Here is an 18,300-nt window from a genome sequence, read left to right as displayed (position 1 = left end):
TAGCAGTGCAGCATTCTGAGATTGTAGATAAGAAACCAATCACTCAGAGTGTGAAAAAGAGATCTTTAATGTGCTAACACAGCTATCCTCTTTCATGTAGTAGCAGTTGAGACTAATGCATTGTGATCTCAAGGTCCTAGTGAGCTTGCTCTTGAAAATGCATTAAATGTTTAGTAGCAAAGTATCCACGTTGCCTCCACACTGGACATTTACAGTGGAATAGCTAGGCTTTCCACTCACTTTTTACATGCTCCTCCCATGTTTTCCCTGTTCAGCTTCTCTTCTCCTCCTTCCCTGCCACCAAGTGCAGAATATGTGATTATTACAGTGGTGTGAGAAATGTGTAAGACAGTTTGAGGAAAAGAAAGGACAAACAATCCAGAACAACACATTTGATAAAGCGTGTTCTCTTTCATGGAGAGCACGTTTTGCAGTGGGGTCTAGCTGGGTGGGACCATTTAGATGGCCAAGCTTGTGATTGGGCTATGTTGGGTTGTTGGGGAAATTTTGATGTTGCCAATTTGTGGGATGGACCAAGGGTTTTATATACTGAGCACACAGCATTGAGGGTTCTCTTTCGTTGTGTGCACCGGATCACCCGCCCACCCTCCCTAATTTAGGGCTTTTGTATTTGACCTTACTATGCCTGTCATGGGGTCATCTGCTTTTGGGGCAGGGGCCTGGTAAGAATTTTGTCCATTTGGCTGATTGGCTGTTACCATTTGGTTTTTCCCTACTGCATAGCAAATTGTCACAACTTGTAAGGTTGCGTTTGGCATTGGTTAAAAAATTGGTTGGTGGAGGGGTAAGGGTTGGCTGTGCCTGCCCCTCCAATGCTGCTGCTGCAAGGGAATTCCGTTAAAGGAATCCAGGGGCTCGCCATGCTTTCGTCCGAATCCCTGGTGTGGGGCTTGGACAGCGCAAGCCCCTGGGAGCATGCGGGGAGAGGTGAGGGTCTGGTGCCCAGCTCCATTTTCTCCCCAAAATGTTTTCCCTTACTGGCTTTCGCAGGGTTGCGGAAGTCAGTTCTGTCCCTGGGCGAGGTCAGATAGTCGTAACCAGTGCCTAAGCAACCACTCACATTTATGTATTTTAATAAAGCTGTGGCCAAAATTATGCCAAAAACTTTAAACAAAAATTCTGTGTGAATTGTGCTTTATTTTGGGGGGTGGCTTGGGGACCTCGACACGCAATGGGTATCTATCATGAATTCTTATTTCATCTTTGGAATTCCATCCCAGTTTCATGAGCCTTGTATCACAGTCTCTTTTATATCCACTGCTGCTCATCTGGGGACCAGAGCCTAACAGAATTTAAAACAACTTTCTTCCCATCAGGTTCAAAGCTTGAAATTCAAAAATAAACTGGGGGGAAATGTTAAGAGAGTGGGAGGCCAGGTAACTCAACCAGTTATACCCTTGTGCTGCTATCAAATAACAAAGGGTTTTAAATATATATATATATATATATTTTAAAAAACATAATTTTAATCAGCACTGTCAGCTCACTATTTTGTGGGCTTAAAGCCTCACAAAAATATTAATCTGCGGTGAGAAATAGTGAGAGAAGATTATTAATTCTAAGGTTAAATATCTAGCAGCCCGTTTGACCTATATATCAATTTAAAGATATCTAAAGGAGAAGCCTTCAAAAGGGCCACATAAGTTAAAAAGGACATCACATCTGTGTTGGATTACAGAATGCAGTTGGAAAGAGAAAGAGAGAGAGAAAGGAAAGGAAAGGGGAAAGCAGAATGTTTTATATCATTCAGCTTCACGGAGTGCATTTGATCATGGCAGATTAAAATAAAACAAAATCCCGAAGCCAAGAGCTTTTAGGTGTATTTATGGCTGTATAACAGTTTATACTAGTTTAAAAATGGAGCCTATGCGGAATTGCACCATAGTACAAACTCAAGCCTGACGCCGCTTGATTTCCTTACCAAGTATCCTCATTATCTCCTCTTTCCTTCGTTCTCCGTTAGCAAGAGTTATGTGATGAAAGTGCTGAGATAAAGTAATGGTAAGGAGGATACCGCAAGTGGTATTTGAAAAGCAGGAATAATTTACTACGTGTCTGCTTTGTTTTACTTCCCTGTGTCTTCCTGTGGTGAAAGGAAATTCATCTTTTCTGGCAGACTCCAGCCTTTTTAGGCCTGAGAGCTCCCCAAGCACACTGGAGTGCAGGTAAATGGATGTGAGTCTCCATGAGTACAGTATTAGGAGCAAGGATTTAATGCTGTGTTTTGCTTGGTCTATCATGCCCAAACTACAAATAAGGCAACACACACTTGTTTGCAAAAATTGCATCAGATGTAGCGGTAACCATAGGGCAGAACCCTTCCTTATGGGCATTTTGCCTGGAAGTTTACAGATGCATAATGCTTCAGCAGAGAAAAATGCAGTGATTGGAGTGTGAAACTTTGATTCTAACAGTGTTACTGCATGTGACATGGAGATAGGGGCTGAATGTGTAGATACATGAACAGGAACTGCTGGTAGTCATGTTGATCTTCTCAGCATGGTGCCATCTACATAATTTCTCCAATATTATGCATGTACCGTATTTGCTACAGGTTACAGCTCTGTGGTTTGGAGGTAGCCTTGAATATAAGTATGTTGGCCATTGGATCAGAGCCAGAACACTAGCTTCCTGGCAGTAGCATGTCTGCCATTTATAGGAAAGGAAACCAATGAGGCTAGGTGGTGGAAATCAGGGCTATGTGGGCAAACCAGTGGAAATGCGAGGTTGGGTCTGCCGGTGTGGCTGTACAGCCCCTAAGGTCCGGGCTACCTCCACCACCCATAAGCAACACCTATGGGAGTTTCTCCTAGAATGCAGTTTCCATCATCCCAAACCATTGGTCATGTTGGCTGGGGAGTTCAACAGTATCCAGAAGTTCCCCATTCCAGCCTAGAATATGAAACTGAAATAATCTTAAGACATATATGACTTGGTGAAAAGCAGGCTGCCTGAGAATGAATGGGATTTTTAACTTCCTTTCTAAGAGAAACTGGGAAAGCACTTTAGCTTATCCAATATTTTATATGGTTTTGTTAACGTAAGTGGAAACTTTTTCATACCTGTGAACTCTGCCTGCCCAAGAAAACAGCTGTAAATGTCTTACGTTGCTTTTGCCAAAGTGAGGATGGGGGCTGGGTGACTTCTGCTAAATCATTTTTAGCCAAACTGAGCAGTTAGTTTAGATTTCATCACTCTTCTAGAATGCATCCTACCATCTCTACATGCTAAAACTTCTGATACTCTTTTGTATCATTAGCTCTTCCCTTCTTTTATCCCTTTTTCAGCAACCCCACTTTCATGACTAGAAACTTGTCAGGTCACTTTCTTCCGGTACCCCATTTCACCTTATTCTTTTCTTTTCCCCCTGCATTATGAAACAAAGGCACTACAGTGGTACCTCAGGTTACATACGCTTCAGGTTACAGACGCTTCAGGTTACAGACTCCGCTAACCCAGAAATAGTACCTCGGGTTAAGAACTTTGCTTCAGGATGAGAACAGAAATTGAGCTCCGGCAGCGCGGCGGCAGCGGGAGGCCCCATTAGCTAAAGTGTTGCTTCAGGTTATGAACAGTTTCAGGTTAAGAATGGACCTCAGGAATGAATTAAGTTCTTAATCCAAGGTACCACTGTATAGTATTCCTTCCTATTCTTCTAAACAACAGTGCTCTTCCTTAAGCCCAACCACTCATCCTTACATTCCCTCCATCTTTTACTGTTAACACATTATTATTATTTTTATTACTACTACTACTAGTAATACTTTGAATTACCCACCCTTCACCTCATGTTTTCAGAGAGGGTAACAGCAATTTAAGAACTTAGACCTTGCCACAATACATGGCAAGATCTAAGTTCTTTAGTTCTCTCCGTATTGTTGGCCTAAGAGATTGCAACTGCTTCATGAGAATGGAGTAGCACCAGAAGTGATAATGGGATCACCAATATTTGTGAGTCCATTGGCACATTTACAAACAGCAGAAACTGTTGTGGACACCACATACACACACCACAATCAAGAACACAATGCTACCTAGCCTATTGGCTACAACAGAATACTTCTCCCGAGTCTAATTTCAGTTGGGGAGGGGACTCTGCGGGCACAAAGGAAGGCCTCTGTGGATCCACATGCACCCATGGATACCATATTAGCAAGCCCTGGTTTAATACAATGGACTGCTTTGACAAGTATTTATTAGAATAACTGTCTTTTCGCTTGCTTGCTCACAAATTCAAAATCAACACCTTTAGTTCAGAATTGTGTGCAAATTAGAAATAACAATAACAAAAGAATCACTTAGAACAAAAATCAAGGGGCCTTTTGTCCATAAGCTGCAATTATACTTTAAAAAGTAATAATATAATTTCCTTTAAGAGGCAAAAGATTTTGTGACAAGTGGTAAGATATTTATATAGCAGGAGACACAAGAAAAGTTAAGCCAAAAGGGTGACTTGAAAAGTAACTAACAAATCCAGAAGTGGAACAACAGTATCAATGGTATGTAGAAAGACTTCATTCAAACTATCCAACATTTAAATCGACAAAACAACCTCTCCTGCAATGCCATTAAAAAGCCATTACAGAATAAAATCAATTCACGTTAACAATAGTTTGAAAGGGTCTCCCACCTGTCATTTTACAACATAATATAAATTGCAGGATGCCACTCTTTGGGGGCAAGCCAACCTAATTCTCAGTAATATTTTGGAATAAAGAAGCCTTGAGAGTCACGGAAACCATAATGCAACACTACAAATGCTTGCCTAAAATACTGGAATGAATATTATCAAAATATTTACAGCTGCAGAAGCACTCAACTTCTATAATCTCACACACACTACCTCATACATTAAATCTGAAATGCAGTCTAATAATTTTTAAATAAATACATACATGGAAGATAGCTTTGCAATCCTAAAAAGCCACCTGAGTGACTCTATTTACCTGGCTCCACTTCATGCCATCCACTTGACTGGCTACCACTTCCTGGAGACCGCCCTTGGCTTGTATAAAATGGCTCTTCACCAGGACTGTCCATTTCATCCTCTACAGATTTGAGGCGCTTTGTAGAGCTGGAATTGAAGGAAACACACACAGAGAGAGACATTAATGCAAGAACTAAAGTGAGACAAAATGTCAGGCTGCATTTTAGAGTTGCAGCTCTGGAGAACTTCCTTGCTCTGAAGCAGAGGTGACGGCAACTACTCTGCTTCTTCTGCCCTGTTAATCTTCTGTCTCCCTTGAGTGCTTTGCTCCACCCTTCCAGTCCTGTGTTTTGGAACAAAAGTCAATTCCTGCTTTCTAATAGCAGGATGTGTTCAGAGGCCTGTAGAGGCCTGGGAGAGAAGGTAAGGTATACTGGCTGAAGACTTGCTGGTGTTTTCAGTTCCATTTGCCTTTTGGTGGCATGCGGAAACTCCGGGCCAACAATCCCACTTCCTCTACAATCTAGTCCATAATCCGTCATATTTATTTTGGAGAGGGCAGACAAAGAAATGTAAGAGGATGAGAGCTTAAGCATGTGGGCATATATGTGCAAGAGTGTCTCCCTATAGTTTGTCACACCAGAGCCTAAGTGAACAGGGTGTTCAGACATAGTATTCAATCTGTAAAGGCCAACAGTACAGATGCTCAGTGTGTGAAACGGGACACCATGCATGTACATGCCTGTGGAGCTCATCCATGTAAGGTGGGGATCCTGATTGCCTCAAAATCTCCTCTTGCATAGAGGAACTGTATGTATGTATGTATGTATGTATGTTGATATGTACATAGAACTCCTCATGAGAGTATGGAGGAGGATGTGGCCACAGGGTGCAGGAGGTGGGTTGCCTGAACTCTGCTGATCTGACTTCCAGCTGCAAAGGTAAAGTATTTTAGAGCAGGTTGCATAGTCCAACCATTTCCATCCTTCTTAAGAATTCAGCTTTAGCAATAACTTGTTTGCACGGTGGCCCCATTTTCATTTTTACAAAGCTTCAGTGGTATGGGAGGAGGAGAATTGTTCTGACATTTATTCCATGAAGAAGTTTAATTTCATAGCAACTCTGTAAAAACACCATGCACAAAGTGTTGCAGGTTGGAGTGTTCTCCTTTAGGGTTCCAGCCAGCCAGCTATTTCCCCTTCACCCCATTTCATTTCTTTCCCACTCCTCTAGCCTCGTTTCCATTCCTGTCTGCCCCAAAGTCAGTTAAGCTGCCCGTAGCAAGCTCAGTCCTCATTGAACTACCGGTATGTAGCCCCGGCCCAAAAATGCCTTGAGTCTGCTGGCACTTCCCTCTTGTCTGTTGCTGGTGTGAATTTCAGGACGTAAGGATCCACTTATGAGGTTACTGTTAGTCTATGCAACAACTATAACTACAACAACTATAACAGCAGGAACTACTACAATTACAGCAGCAGCAGCAGCAGCAGCAGCAGCAGCAGCAGCAGCTACAAGTAAGATGCTGCTACAAGTAAGATTTCCCATTCCATTTTAACATGGACTGGTCTTTTACGTGGAACAAAGTCATTACGTGATCATTATGAGTAAGGTTTTATAGTTCTCCCTCTCTTTCACATTAACAAACCATCACAGAATAGAACTGGATAAGCAAAGCAAATTCTGTGGGAAATGAGGAAAAGATTGAGAGAACAAATTTGACATAAAGGCAGCTTCTTTGGGGAGCCAGAAAAGTGCTTTGAGGATTTTGCTAAATAGTGTGGCTAGGCAAGGAAATCATTGCTTGGAGATTATTCTCTCTCTCTCTCTCTCTCTCTCTCTCTCTCTCTCTCTTAGCAATTCCGAATTCACTTCATAAGCCAAAAAGATTTTTAACTTGAGCGATGCAGAGGTGAAACGCAGAAAGACTGTTACTCATCACTTGCCACATACATTCCTCCCTCATGTAACATTCAAGCAAAGCCTGAAAGGAAAGATAACCCTTATGCTGAGCTCTGAAGGTCAGTCGACTCGGACTCTGGCAGAGTAATGTGGGGAATTGCAGAGCCAGGAGCCCTCGGCTTCTTGAGCTATAGTATGAGGAACAGACTGCGGCTGGGAGGAAAAATGTCCTATTGAATTCACTTTCCAAGACAGGGTCAGCAGATATTACATCTATTGTCAGCTTTATAGAGTCTATTGCACATTTCTATGTACAAAGGAAGCAGAAACTCCCAAGGGTAAGCTACCTGACTAAACGTCCTATTCAGTGAGCCAGAGAAGGCTGTTTTCTGTATCAGAGATCTATTGCATTTGGATGGTGGTGGTAATAAACTGCCATAATTCCTCTCAGGCGGAAGTCTTTATAGAGATAATTCACACTGAGTCTTCTTGGATTTTGCCACAGTAAGGATTTTCTTATTTGACGTTTGAAGCAAGATCTCTGTGGTATCAGAAGATACTAGAACTTGTATCTGAAAATAAAGTTTGCTTCTTCATTGTGCCTCCTATTTTAGACCCTTTGTTTACTGATACCCATGGAAGTCTATCCATGTATGAAGAAAAGTAGCCACAGTGGCTGTGTCTGGATGGGATCATAAACCATGGGTTATTGTGATGGGAATGAATTAATGCATGCCTCACGCTCACACATGCCCTGCCTCCATCCACTATGGATGAGCGGGGGCAATAAGACACTTTTCTATTAATTTTAGATTATCCAAACCTGAAAATGTGTGGTTGCTACCAATCTGTTCCTGGTCACCATGCCAGAGAAGGAGGGAAGAATTAGCCTTGCAAAGGGTTTGTTCACACTGTTATGAACAGCTGAGGTGCAGGAGAGTGGGGGAGGGGTCAATCCTGCTCAATTTGGGTACACAGGAGAGCTCCCAAACCCAGCCCTAAGCAGGTTGGAAACTGCTTCCTTGAGACTTCATAGCACTGAATCATCTGATGTCATTGTGATGCCAGGTGACTGACACGTAGGGGGCCCTACCCACTTGCTAAATTTGACTCATGATAAGGATCTGGCCCATGGAGCCAACAAGGTTCCCCACTGCTTTGGAACTAACAATTTATCATTACTTCCAAATGCAATAAACTAAGTTCATGAGGGCCAGACACATATTTTTCAAAATATTAAAATCAAGATTCTTAATATTCTGCCCATAGTCCAGGAATGGGGAAAAAAAAAGTATGTCGGAGCCTGATCAAGGCATTTTAGATGTCGACACAATACATTTTTGCCTACAATACAGTCATTGCCTTGATAATCTCCCCAGCACTATAGTCTTAAGATTATGTACTTACAAGTAAATATTAGCAAAATCAATCAGAACATACTTTCATATAAAAATGTTTAGCTGTAAATAGCAAAGCTGTAAGTGGTAAGACATTTAAGGAGAAGTAACCTATGTGAGAGAAAAACCCAAATATATTGTGCAGTTATTAACTTATTAACTACTGGTCTTGTTTATAATTAGCTTCTTATCTGTGTAAGGTATTTGTAGAAGCATACAAGAGTGACAACTGAGTTTTACTTTTAAGTACCATTAATAACTTGTCTATTCCACCAGTCCTGTACTGGAAACAAGTATAGCCTGATAAATGAATGATAATTGCCCAGTGCATTCACAAAAATGCCAAATTTGCAAATAAATATGCTGATTACTGCTATATAATGATTAGTTTATTTGCCAACTTTCAGAATTTTGACTAAGTAGATAGTATATTCTCTTAGTCATCACAAGTTATTAACCATACAGAGGTGTATTTGTAGAAAGTAAGCACAAACTCTTCATATTAGCTACAGGTGTCAATATATTTTTAAAAATCTGACTGCAGCTGAGCAGAACCAAGGCTACTTCACACTACATTATTTTACATATCAATTCCGTGTAGGAGCAATTGGGTACTCTGTCATGTGTAAACAATCCACATGCTTATCTCTGCTGAGTGTAACACATAGTGGTAAGATGCAGTAAGCCAGAGTAACCTATGTGAATAACTATATAAGCACCATATAACCTATGTGAATAAGCACATGTGTATTTAATATATTTATTTAATGTATTTAATCGGCTTGCACACATTACCTAACAGTGAAGTAATATCTTCAAAGGAAAGTGCCAAGAACCATGGTAAAGAGAGAGACACGTTTGCCAAGGTTCTGAAGGAAAGAGCTGGCCAAGGTCTAATGGAGAGCTGGCAATCACTTGACTAAGGCCCAGATCATGCAAGGTGCAGAATTTGTACTGGCATTGTTGAAATTACCAAAGTTGTATGGGAAGTTGCCTCCAACAAACAACTAACCCCATGGAACTGCCTCTGCACTGTTGTGTTTCAAGCAGCAATCACACTGCTATTAGCACATCTAAATTAAATTGGGTCTAATCCAGGAATACTCAGTTTGTGAACAACTGCTCAAGTGGCTGGTTGGGTGAGAACACGTCTAATGGAACTGAGAAGGCCATGCAAATGCATAGCAGATAGCCGTTTGGTTACAAACCTATTCAAGGGATCTGTTGGACTTTTATCATTCTTTTTAATGTACAAAAATGAGCCCAACAGAGTAGTCATGACTTTCATTGACAAACCATGTAACATTATCATGTGGAATGTCACTCCACTATCTGAGCCCTGGAGAACTGTTATAAGTAATATCACAGCATAATGTTTGGTTATTGCAGCAAGTGGACCCTTCTGAAGTAAACTGGTACTAGAAAATATAATTAATGATCAGTCTGTGAGTGCTTAGAAAAAGATACTCTGATTATTAGGATCCAACATGCAGATGACACCAGATTGGGATAGGAAGCCAATGCTGCTGAAGATTTGGGATTCAATAATACTTTAACAGATTGGAGAACTGGGCCAAGACTAACAAAATGAATTTCAACAGGATAAATTTGAGGTTCTACACTTACACAGGAAGAACTAGTTGCACCAATACAAAATGGGGGACTTACCAGTAGTACATGTGAAAAAGGTATATAGATGTCATGATAGACCACAAGCTTAACATGAGTCAGTGTGACGCAACAACGACAACAAAAAGCAAATGCTATTCTAGACTGCATCAACAAAAGTATAGTGTCCCGCTTTATGTTGCCTTGCTCAGACCACGCCTGGAATACTGTCCCCAGTTCTGGGCACCATAATTTAAAAAGGATATTTGTTCTAACAGGGTTTGGGGAAACTGACTGGACCTGAGGGATAGCTCAGTTAGTAGAGCATGAGACTCTTAATTTCAGGACTGTGGGTTCGAGAGCCATATTGGGTGAAAGATTCCTGTATTGCAGGGGGTCGGACTAGATGACCCTAGTGGTATCTTCCAACTCTACAAGTCTGTGATTCTGCTTTTAATGAAAGGGCTGGTGCTGAACTGTTTTTATTGTAACCACTTGTATGGTTTTAATTGATGTTTAGTATGTGAGTGTGTAGATAGATAGATAGATAGATAGATAGATAGAGTTATAATTCTATCAATGTTTAATTATTTTTTTCTACATTGTTAGCTTTTAAAAAAATCTGTAAGCCACTTAAGTCCCTGTCAGGGATAAAGGCATGGTATAAATAATAAATAAATAAACTGTAAAGATATATTACTTCTTATACAACAGGTTGCATTACGTTGCAAGAAAGGAGATTGAACAGCAGGATCCAGATAAATCAGTAAGGGCATTAGGAGAGAGACCAATGCAAGTTTGAGGAATTGCCCTTTAGAAATCAACTTACAGATACAGCTTTAGGAATTTAGTGACTTAACCAAGCAGGTGATTTTTTTAGTCTGGGTTCCTATATGTCTTATTTTTGAGGCTTAGATGCTAATTTGCAGGAAGGATATTTTTTATTTCATACTGTGGTCCTTTTCTTAAGCATCCATGAGATTGGATTTACAAGTACGCCCAAAGCCTGTTGCCATTTGGAATGATATTAATGATCCAGATTGATTTTTTTCTTTCAGCTAAAGTGGATCAGTCATTTGACAGGCGTGATAAGAAATGGCTCCTTATTTACATCAACATTAAGCAGAAGAAAAATCTATTGTATAACTCTGCAAAGCGCGCCAGAGTGTATAAGGGTGCCACTTTATTTTTACAAAGGATCAGTATCTCAGGCAGAATATGTCAGGCAACATAAGCACTAAATGACAGCATTACTCATTTTGAAATGTCCATGTAGTCAGGGGGATTGAACCATAACCCAATATCATGCACAGATCAAATTACCTGGTAGAGGAAGTGCTTGGTAGGGATCTCCTCATTGCTCCTGGGCTCATGCTATAGTATGAGGAACTTTCCAAATCTGAGAGTGAGAAATTAGGCCCTGTTCCGGCAGCTATCGGTGCTGGGAAAACAAAGGAAAGGAAGTAAGTAAGTGATGTGGAAAAGGAATAATTACATTTCAAACATTCACTTTCACCTTAATGACCTACCAGCATGTAGGTAGTAAGGTATGAGTTAATTGGCACTGTAATCAGCAAGATTAAAAGTTCATTATGCAACTTTATGATTAAGGTCTTCTTTGAAGGTCTTTTACTGATGGCAAAGTCTGATTTTGTACCATCATGTACCGGTATTTCAATGGCTTCAGAAACTATAGGAATGCTTCTTCTTCTTATATCTGTTTCCTCATGTCTGGCATTACTGAGCACCTTAGCAATGTTCTCCCAAGCATTTCTCAATGTTTGCTGTCCTGTGCACATGATAAGGTCTTCCTTTGTTACATTTTTCTCTTGACTTTTACAAATGTGTGTAATGAACTAGTTTTTCACAAAGGTATTACGAAGTCCTTTCTCTGCAGTGTTAAAAACAGAAGGTCATGAATCTCTTGCCATCAATAATATGGATCTGGTATCATCCACATAAGAAGTTGCTAAAGGCCTTTCTAGAGATTTTTTTATTACGCAATAAATATGCAGCTGTTACTTGGTTGTTGTGGGGGATCCAAAGCCTTCTCTCACCTGTTGTAAAGAAACAGCTTTTCACTACCGCCGATCAAGAGGGACCGGTATACAGTAGGTATACACTTGGTGCCCCCCAGGAGTACATTTGTGCCCCCCAGAATCTGGTGCCTGGGTGCCCCACATTCCTTGCACCCCTGGGTAAAGACGGCCCTGACGGGTTGCCTCCTGTACAACTGTGACCGGGGCAGGAAACCTGGTGTCCTGTTGATGTTCTGAACCTCAATTCCCATCATCCCTGCTGAATGGCCACATGGGCTGGGCTGATGGGAGTTACATAACAGTATAGTTGGAGGACATCAGGTTGCCAACCACCGCCTCTGTGCAATGCCACTTTAGCTGCATATGCACAAATGTCTGTTTGCAGTGCTAGGATTAAAGTGGTGCTATAAACATCACATTGCCTTATAGCAAGTCCATCCAGCCCAGTTGACAGTGTTTACTGGCAGAGGCTTTCTGGGGTCTTGAGCAGAGGTGCTTTCCAGCATTTATCAACTGAGAGCTTTCCACATGTGTAGAGTATGCAATATGCTAAACTGCAATCTTCAGCTGAGGAGCAACTATGTACTTAGTGTTTTACAGACTGCAGCTGAAGTACAAGAATAATGGGCAATACAAAGAACAAAATCCTCACACAGCTTACTTATATAGTTCTCATGTAAACTATGGCGTACTCTCAGCCGTGGTTTAAGGACAGCCACTGAACTGAGATGCATTGATAGCAATGCATTTTTAAAAGCACAGGATGGAAGGAGTGCAATGATATTAAAATGGGAGCCAGCCTTTAATGATCTTTGGAAGAAATTAACTTGGGAAATAATTTACAAGAACACTCTAAACTCATTTGCTGTCTTCCTTTAACTACAATATGCTTCCTGTGCAACGGGTGAATGAAACTTTAAAAAAAACCAACCATTGTAAAATTAACTCATTTTATCAATTTGTGCTGTCTGCTAGAGTTTCCTGACAGCAGAGACAAGAGGCTGTAAAACTGATGAATTTGCATGGAAAAAGAAACCAGTGTAAGTAATTTGTGTAAAAGGTAACACGGACATGGACTGCTATAATTCAGACACCCTGCGGATAGCAAACTGCTGCAGTGTGAGCAGTTATGGGTTAGAAAAATGACCACACTGCAGTCAGTCTGACTTGAATGGAAATCAATCATAAAGGTACACTCTGCAGCATCCACTCTACAGTTTTAGCAGTCTTGGCCAAACTTATTTGTGCTTTTAAAAGCCTTTGCTTGATAAATTTTCATTCACACAAGACCTATGGAAGTCCAAACTGAAAGGTTAATAATGTCTTTTCAAAGCAGGTACATAGAAATCTTGCTCCCAAGCCACTATAATATTTATTAAACAGGATTATTGAAGACAGGAGGGGGGGGGGATGATACACAGCCCAAGTCTATGCATGTGTACTCAGAGGAAAGTCCTACTATATTCCTATGGTATTACTTTATTAATTTACTCCAATCGGCATCTGTTTCACTGTGTTCTCATTTTAGTAGGCTTAGCTCTCTTAAATCCAATTGTTCCTCATGAAGAAAATACTTTTGGAGATATATAGATATCAAGGGAAGAAGGCAGAGAAATAGGACTGCATGAACTTAGGCCAAATACAACATGAGAAAGAGTAAGGAAATAGCAACTCATGCCATAGGTAATATTTGTATTTGTTACTTTACTACATTTATGACAATTGCCGTATTTTTCGCCCCGTAGGACGCACTTTCCCCCCTCCAAAAATGAAGGGGAAATGTGTGTGCGTCCTATGGGGTGAATGCAGGCATTCGCTGAAGCCTGGAGAGCGAGAGGGGTCGGTGCGCACTGACCCCTCTCGCTCTCCAGGCTTCGCGCAGATCTCCGCAAGCCGTGGGAGCCCTGTGCCGGGCTCCCGCGGCTTGCGGAGAGTTGCCTGCATGCCGAAGGCTGGGCGCGCTGAGCTCAGCACGCCCAGACTTTGCGCGGCTCTCTGCAAGGCGCGGGAGCCCAGCGCCGGGCTCCCGCGGCTTGCGGAGAGTTGCCTGTTCTGGGGGCTGGGGTCGGCGGAAGCTCGGGCTTCCCCCGCCCCAGCACTGCGCCTGGCGGGGGGGGGGGAATAATTCCCCCCCCTTTATTCCCCGCCCCCAAAAAACTAGGTGCGCCTTGTGGGACGGTGCGTCCTATAGGGCGAAAAATACGGTATATTTGTATCCCACCCATAGCTGTCAACGTTTTCCTTTTTTAAAGGGTAATTCCCTTATTCCGAATAGGATTCCTCACAAGAAAAGGGAAAAGTTGACAGCTATGATCCCACCCTTCCTCCAAGGAGGTCAAGGCGGTGTACATAGTTCTCCACCCCATTTTCTCCTCACAACAATCCTGTGAGCTAGTCTAGGCTGAGGGTGAGTGACTAACCCAAGGTCATCCAGTGAGTTTCATGTGGGAGTGGGAATTGGAAATTTGATCTCTCAGGTCCTAGTCCAACACACCTAACGCTGCACCGTAACTTAATTGGAATTTAAGCACTTAAGTGCAACTTTTATTACATAGTACTAGACTCTTTTTGAAGAGATAGATGGGATTGACTATTTTGTCAACTGGCTTGTCTGGTTTTTCAGTTTTGGGGTTTTTTTCAGAAATAACAATAATAGTATTAATTCTATCCCAACCTTCCCCACAAAGGAGTCCAGGGTGCAAACACCAAAGTGGTAAAAGACAACAACAACAACACCCATACAGCATATGCAATGGTTAGGGTTTATGGGAGTTGTAGCCCAACAAACACTTGGAGAGGACACAGGTTTTCAACTACTGCCCCAGATGAACAGAACCTTTTCTATGGGTTCTGTCCTTTTCCCCTCTGCAAGACTCTAGTCTTGACCCCATCAGGCTCCAACCATGGGCTCAAAGAGTCACAGCTTCTCTTAAGAAACTCTGGGAAATTGGGATAGAAAATTCTTCATTTGTAGGTTCCAAAGCACCTCACTTAATTTTTGTGGTAAAAGACACATAACCTGCTTCATACTGTAGCATATGTGGAGAAGGTAAGACTTCTCAAAGCAAAATAAATACATTAATCAGAAGGTTCTCTTTATAGTTAAAATGTGGGTGCTCGCCATACAGAGAACTAAGAATGAAAGCTTTTCCTATTATGCAATAAAATGGTCCAGAATGTGCACATTTAAAAGGTTCTACAGAATTTTTAATAAGTGAAGCAGGATCATGGTAGGAGCAACCCAACGTCATAAACGTTAGTAGCACTAGGAGAATTGTTTATTGATGGAATGAAATCGCTTCTCTCCTCTGTATTTGTGTGTTTAACTGGCAACAAAGGGCTTTGTGTAGCCATTTTCAAGTTACTTGTCTTTGTAAGCACCATTTTTCAACTAATCATGTAAGGGACAAGGCAAGCCTGTATCCAGGATATGTTTAGAACTTGGTTAACTTTTCTCCATTCCCTGGGAAGAGAGGAGGCTGGAACTGCAAAGATGTGTGCTTTAACTCTGAGGCTGAAATACACAGTTGTCTGCTTTACCTTTTTGTGTTAAAGCTTACAAGGGCAGACAAAATATCATGGTAGAAGAGGAGGCAAGGACGCTGGCCTTCTGCCATCGTAAGTCCATCTGCCAAATATGTCTATAGACCCATTATAGCTAGAAGGACTCAGCAGTTTCTTTTGCAGAAATGCTTCATTCTGGTTGCCCCCAAGGTGCAACTGAAATCTCTGGCTCAACTGAGCTAATCCCTCTTCCAGAGTGCAGAGGTTTCCACATGCTAGAGGTGGAAGGTACAAATAGGCATATGAAGAACTGGACCATTAAGTCAGAAATGATAATCTTCACTGATCCCACCATTTATTTATTAATTGTAGCCAGCATATAAACTGGCAGCAATATTTCAAAACTAGAAATCCCAATTTCCATTCTTTGGAATATGTTTTTGAAAGAGCAGGCTTGTAGGCTTTGTAGTTTTGAGGACATTTGAAAGAATGAAAGAAGTGCCACAAAAGATTCTAGCAATGGCTGTATGTTTTGTGACATGCATTAGTATCTGTCTCAAAAGCTTGGGTCAAAAAATCCTCTCCTTCGTTTTATGATGTGAACCCTGGAGAACCTGTTTTAATTATGCTCCTTTTACAAAGGAAGAATTCTGTTTTTAAAATCTAGTTTCTTTACTAAGTGGCATTTAGGGTAAGGAAGCTACACAGAAGATGTTATACCATAGGACCATACTAAAATTCCATGTGTTCTCCAGCACAAAGACTCCAGAAACAACCATTGTCAAGACTAAGAAAGGATACTGAAATCGAGGGAGATATGTCTAAATGTTTTGCCTCGATTCCAACCCAATGAATAGCTCACCTGTACAAAGATCCCATTTGAAATGGATATCTGGACAAAATGAGCACACAGTAAGGTAGCTTTACTGAAGACTTAGTCTCTCCTTCAAGCTCTCCTTTGATTGATGTGTGTAAAGTTTGTCTAACTGAACTAATGCTGCCTTGGGATCCAGTTTCAGCTGACTGGGTGGTCTGGTCACAAACCTTCCCTACACATGGGATACATTTCAATCACTGGGATTGCCAGATGAATCTGCCTGTGTCACCCCAGTCCAAAGGTTCCAAAAAATATGCTACTATCAGTACTATTAAATCTTTGCCATTTTATTAATAAAAATCATTGATATATGCAAATAAAGAAATAGCAAAAAAACAGTTTGAGTGTTTGTCTTATGTGATGCAATGGTTCATGGGGAACCATGTAGCTTTTATTTTTATACACAGTATTCCACCTTGTTATTTTTTATAGAAGTGTGGCTTATAAATTTGTATAATAATTACAAAAATGTCACTAATTCTGACTATTCCTTCTCTGCTGCATCCTACTCAGCACCAACAGCTAGACCCCTATGTCCCTAGTCCTACTGGGATGATGCTTTCATTTTATTTTTTAACCAATTAGAATGTTCATAAGCATTTCCATAACACTTCAACACCTGAGACAATGGCATCGGAGGGCTAATTTAAATCAGATGAAGTCAGATCTCTTACGGTTAGCAGCTCAGGAGGTTTTAAAGGAAGTTGACCGTGTTTATATCAGTTTTGCTGTTGTTGTATTTACCTGTTTCACTGTGGCAAGTTGGCAAAAGCACCCTTTTCTGGAAATCGACATGATCTGTGCTCTAATTAGGCATTTACTTAATCTCTTGAAAACTGTGAAGATTATCCAAAGAAGGATTTGACTTCACAAATAGATATATAGATGTTTTGATAACTACAGCAGCCAAGTGATAGTGTCTCTAGGGTTAAATGGAGGTAAACCTAAGGAACAAGCGTGCCTTTTAACCAGCTAGCCTTTTCATAAACTGATTAGTAAGCATGAAAGGAAGAAGATGTGGGAAATGTGGCTGAAATCTGTGGCCAGGCCTTTATCTCCTGTAGACTGTTATGTTAGCTTTTGTAACAAAGCCTTGTAGAATATCACAGATATTAAATGTGTGGTGCTCATTTTAACATTACTAGTGCAGTATGTTATTGACCAGCTAATTATGCTGAATTCCATTTATAAACATAGCTAACCACTAAGTTTATGGAGACTTTTTGTGCTGCTTTAATAGGATATTGATTGAGAGCAAGGTTTGAGTGGGCGGCCATTGAATTGTGTAATGGCATACAAAAGGCAAGGTCACTGCAACAGTTGATTCTAAGCCTGCCGTCTATTTTGTATTATAATTTTTCTTTTTTCGCATCTGCCTTTTCATACAACTCGGGTTGTAGCCTGTGGGCAGTGGTGCTTTGCTGTTGAATATGAACTTAGCTTCTTTAGCGTTTAGTTTCATGCTGCTGATTTTTAACTACTCCTCTTACAATATTGATTAGCACAGCGGAAAACTCAAAGGCTTGTGCAAGGAGAAACAGTGTAGCTATCTTGCAGCAGAATATAAGAGATACAACCCTTCAAAATACTGGCTGGTCAATCATCTTTCATTCAGCACTTCTCATACAAAATCAGCTCCTAGCTGAGACTGCGTTTGTATGAACAATACTGAACACTCCTTAAATTGAAATGAAGTCAGTTACAGTTGAGAAGGTTGCATAATTTCCACCAAATCATTCAATATAATACAACAAGTGAACCCTTTCCACTAGTGGTTAACTAGTTAAAGAAGGGGAATTGCATAACCACAGGCACTCCATCATGATTTTATTTATTCCAAGCACAGAAAGAGGTTCTGAGCCAAACCACAAAGGTCCCTGGCTAAGGTCATACCCTGTTTGCCATTTCTACCTAAAAGTGCTCTGGCACTCATATTTATTGACCAATTGCTGGTAGCCATTCTACATTTTCAGGCTTCAGCTATTGAGAAAACTGTGGCTGCTCTGGATCCAGGGATCTGTTGCAACA

The 18,300-nt window shown here is 41.0% G+C and overlaps 1 protein-coding gene across 17 annotated transcripts in view; it reads right to left on the bottom strand.

Moving 5' to 3' along the window:
• The window catches only part of NFIA (nuclear factor I A), a 403,887-nt gene that overhangs the window by 74,896 nt on the left and 310,691 nt on the right, over window positions 1-18,300 (bottom strand). For all 17 annotated transcript variants that reach the window (XM_083448118.1, XM_083448123.1, XM_083448114.1 and 14 more), the window contains exons 5-6: window positions 11,176-11,293; window positions 4,968-5,095 (exon numbers count right to left, since the gene is read on the bottom strand). In XM_083448118.1, coding sequence (XP_083304244.1) covers window positions 4,968-5,095; window positions 11,176-11,293 — 246 coding nt within the window. The remainder of the gene's footprint in view (window positions 1-4,967; window positions 5,096-11,175; window positions 11,294-18,300) is intronic.

This window comes from Podarcis tiliguerta, assembly GCF_965153285.1.
Source record: "Podarcis tiliguerta genome assembly, chromosome: 6".
NCBI classification, from domain to species: domain Eukaryota; kingdom Metazoa; phylum Chordata; class Lepidosauria; order Squamata; family Lacertidae; genus Podarcis; species Podarcis tiliguerta.
The sequence above is the reverse complement of the archived record's forward strand: the minus strand, read 5'-3'. Positions and strand labels throughout refer to the sequence as shown.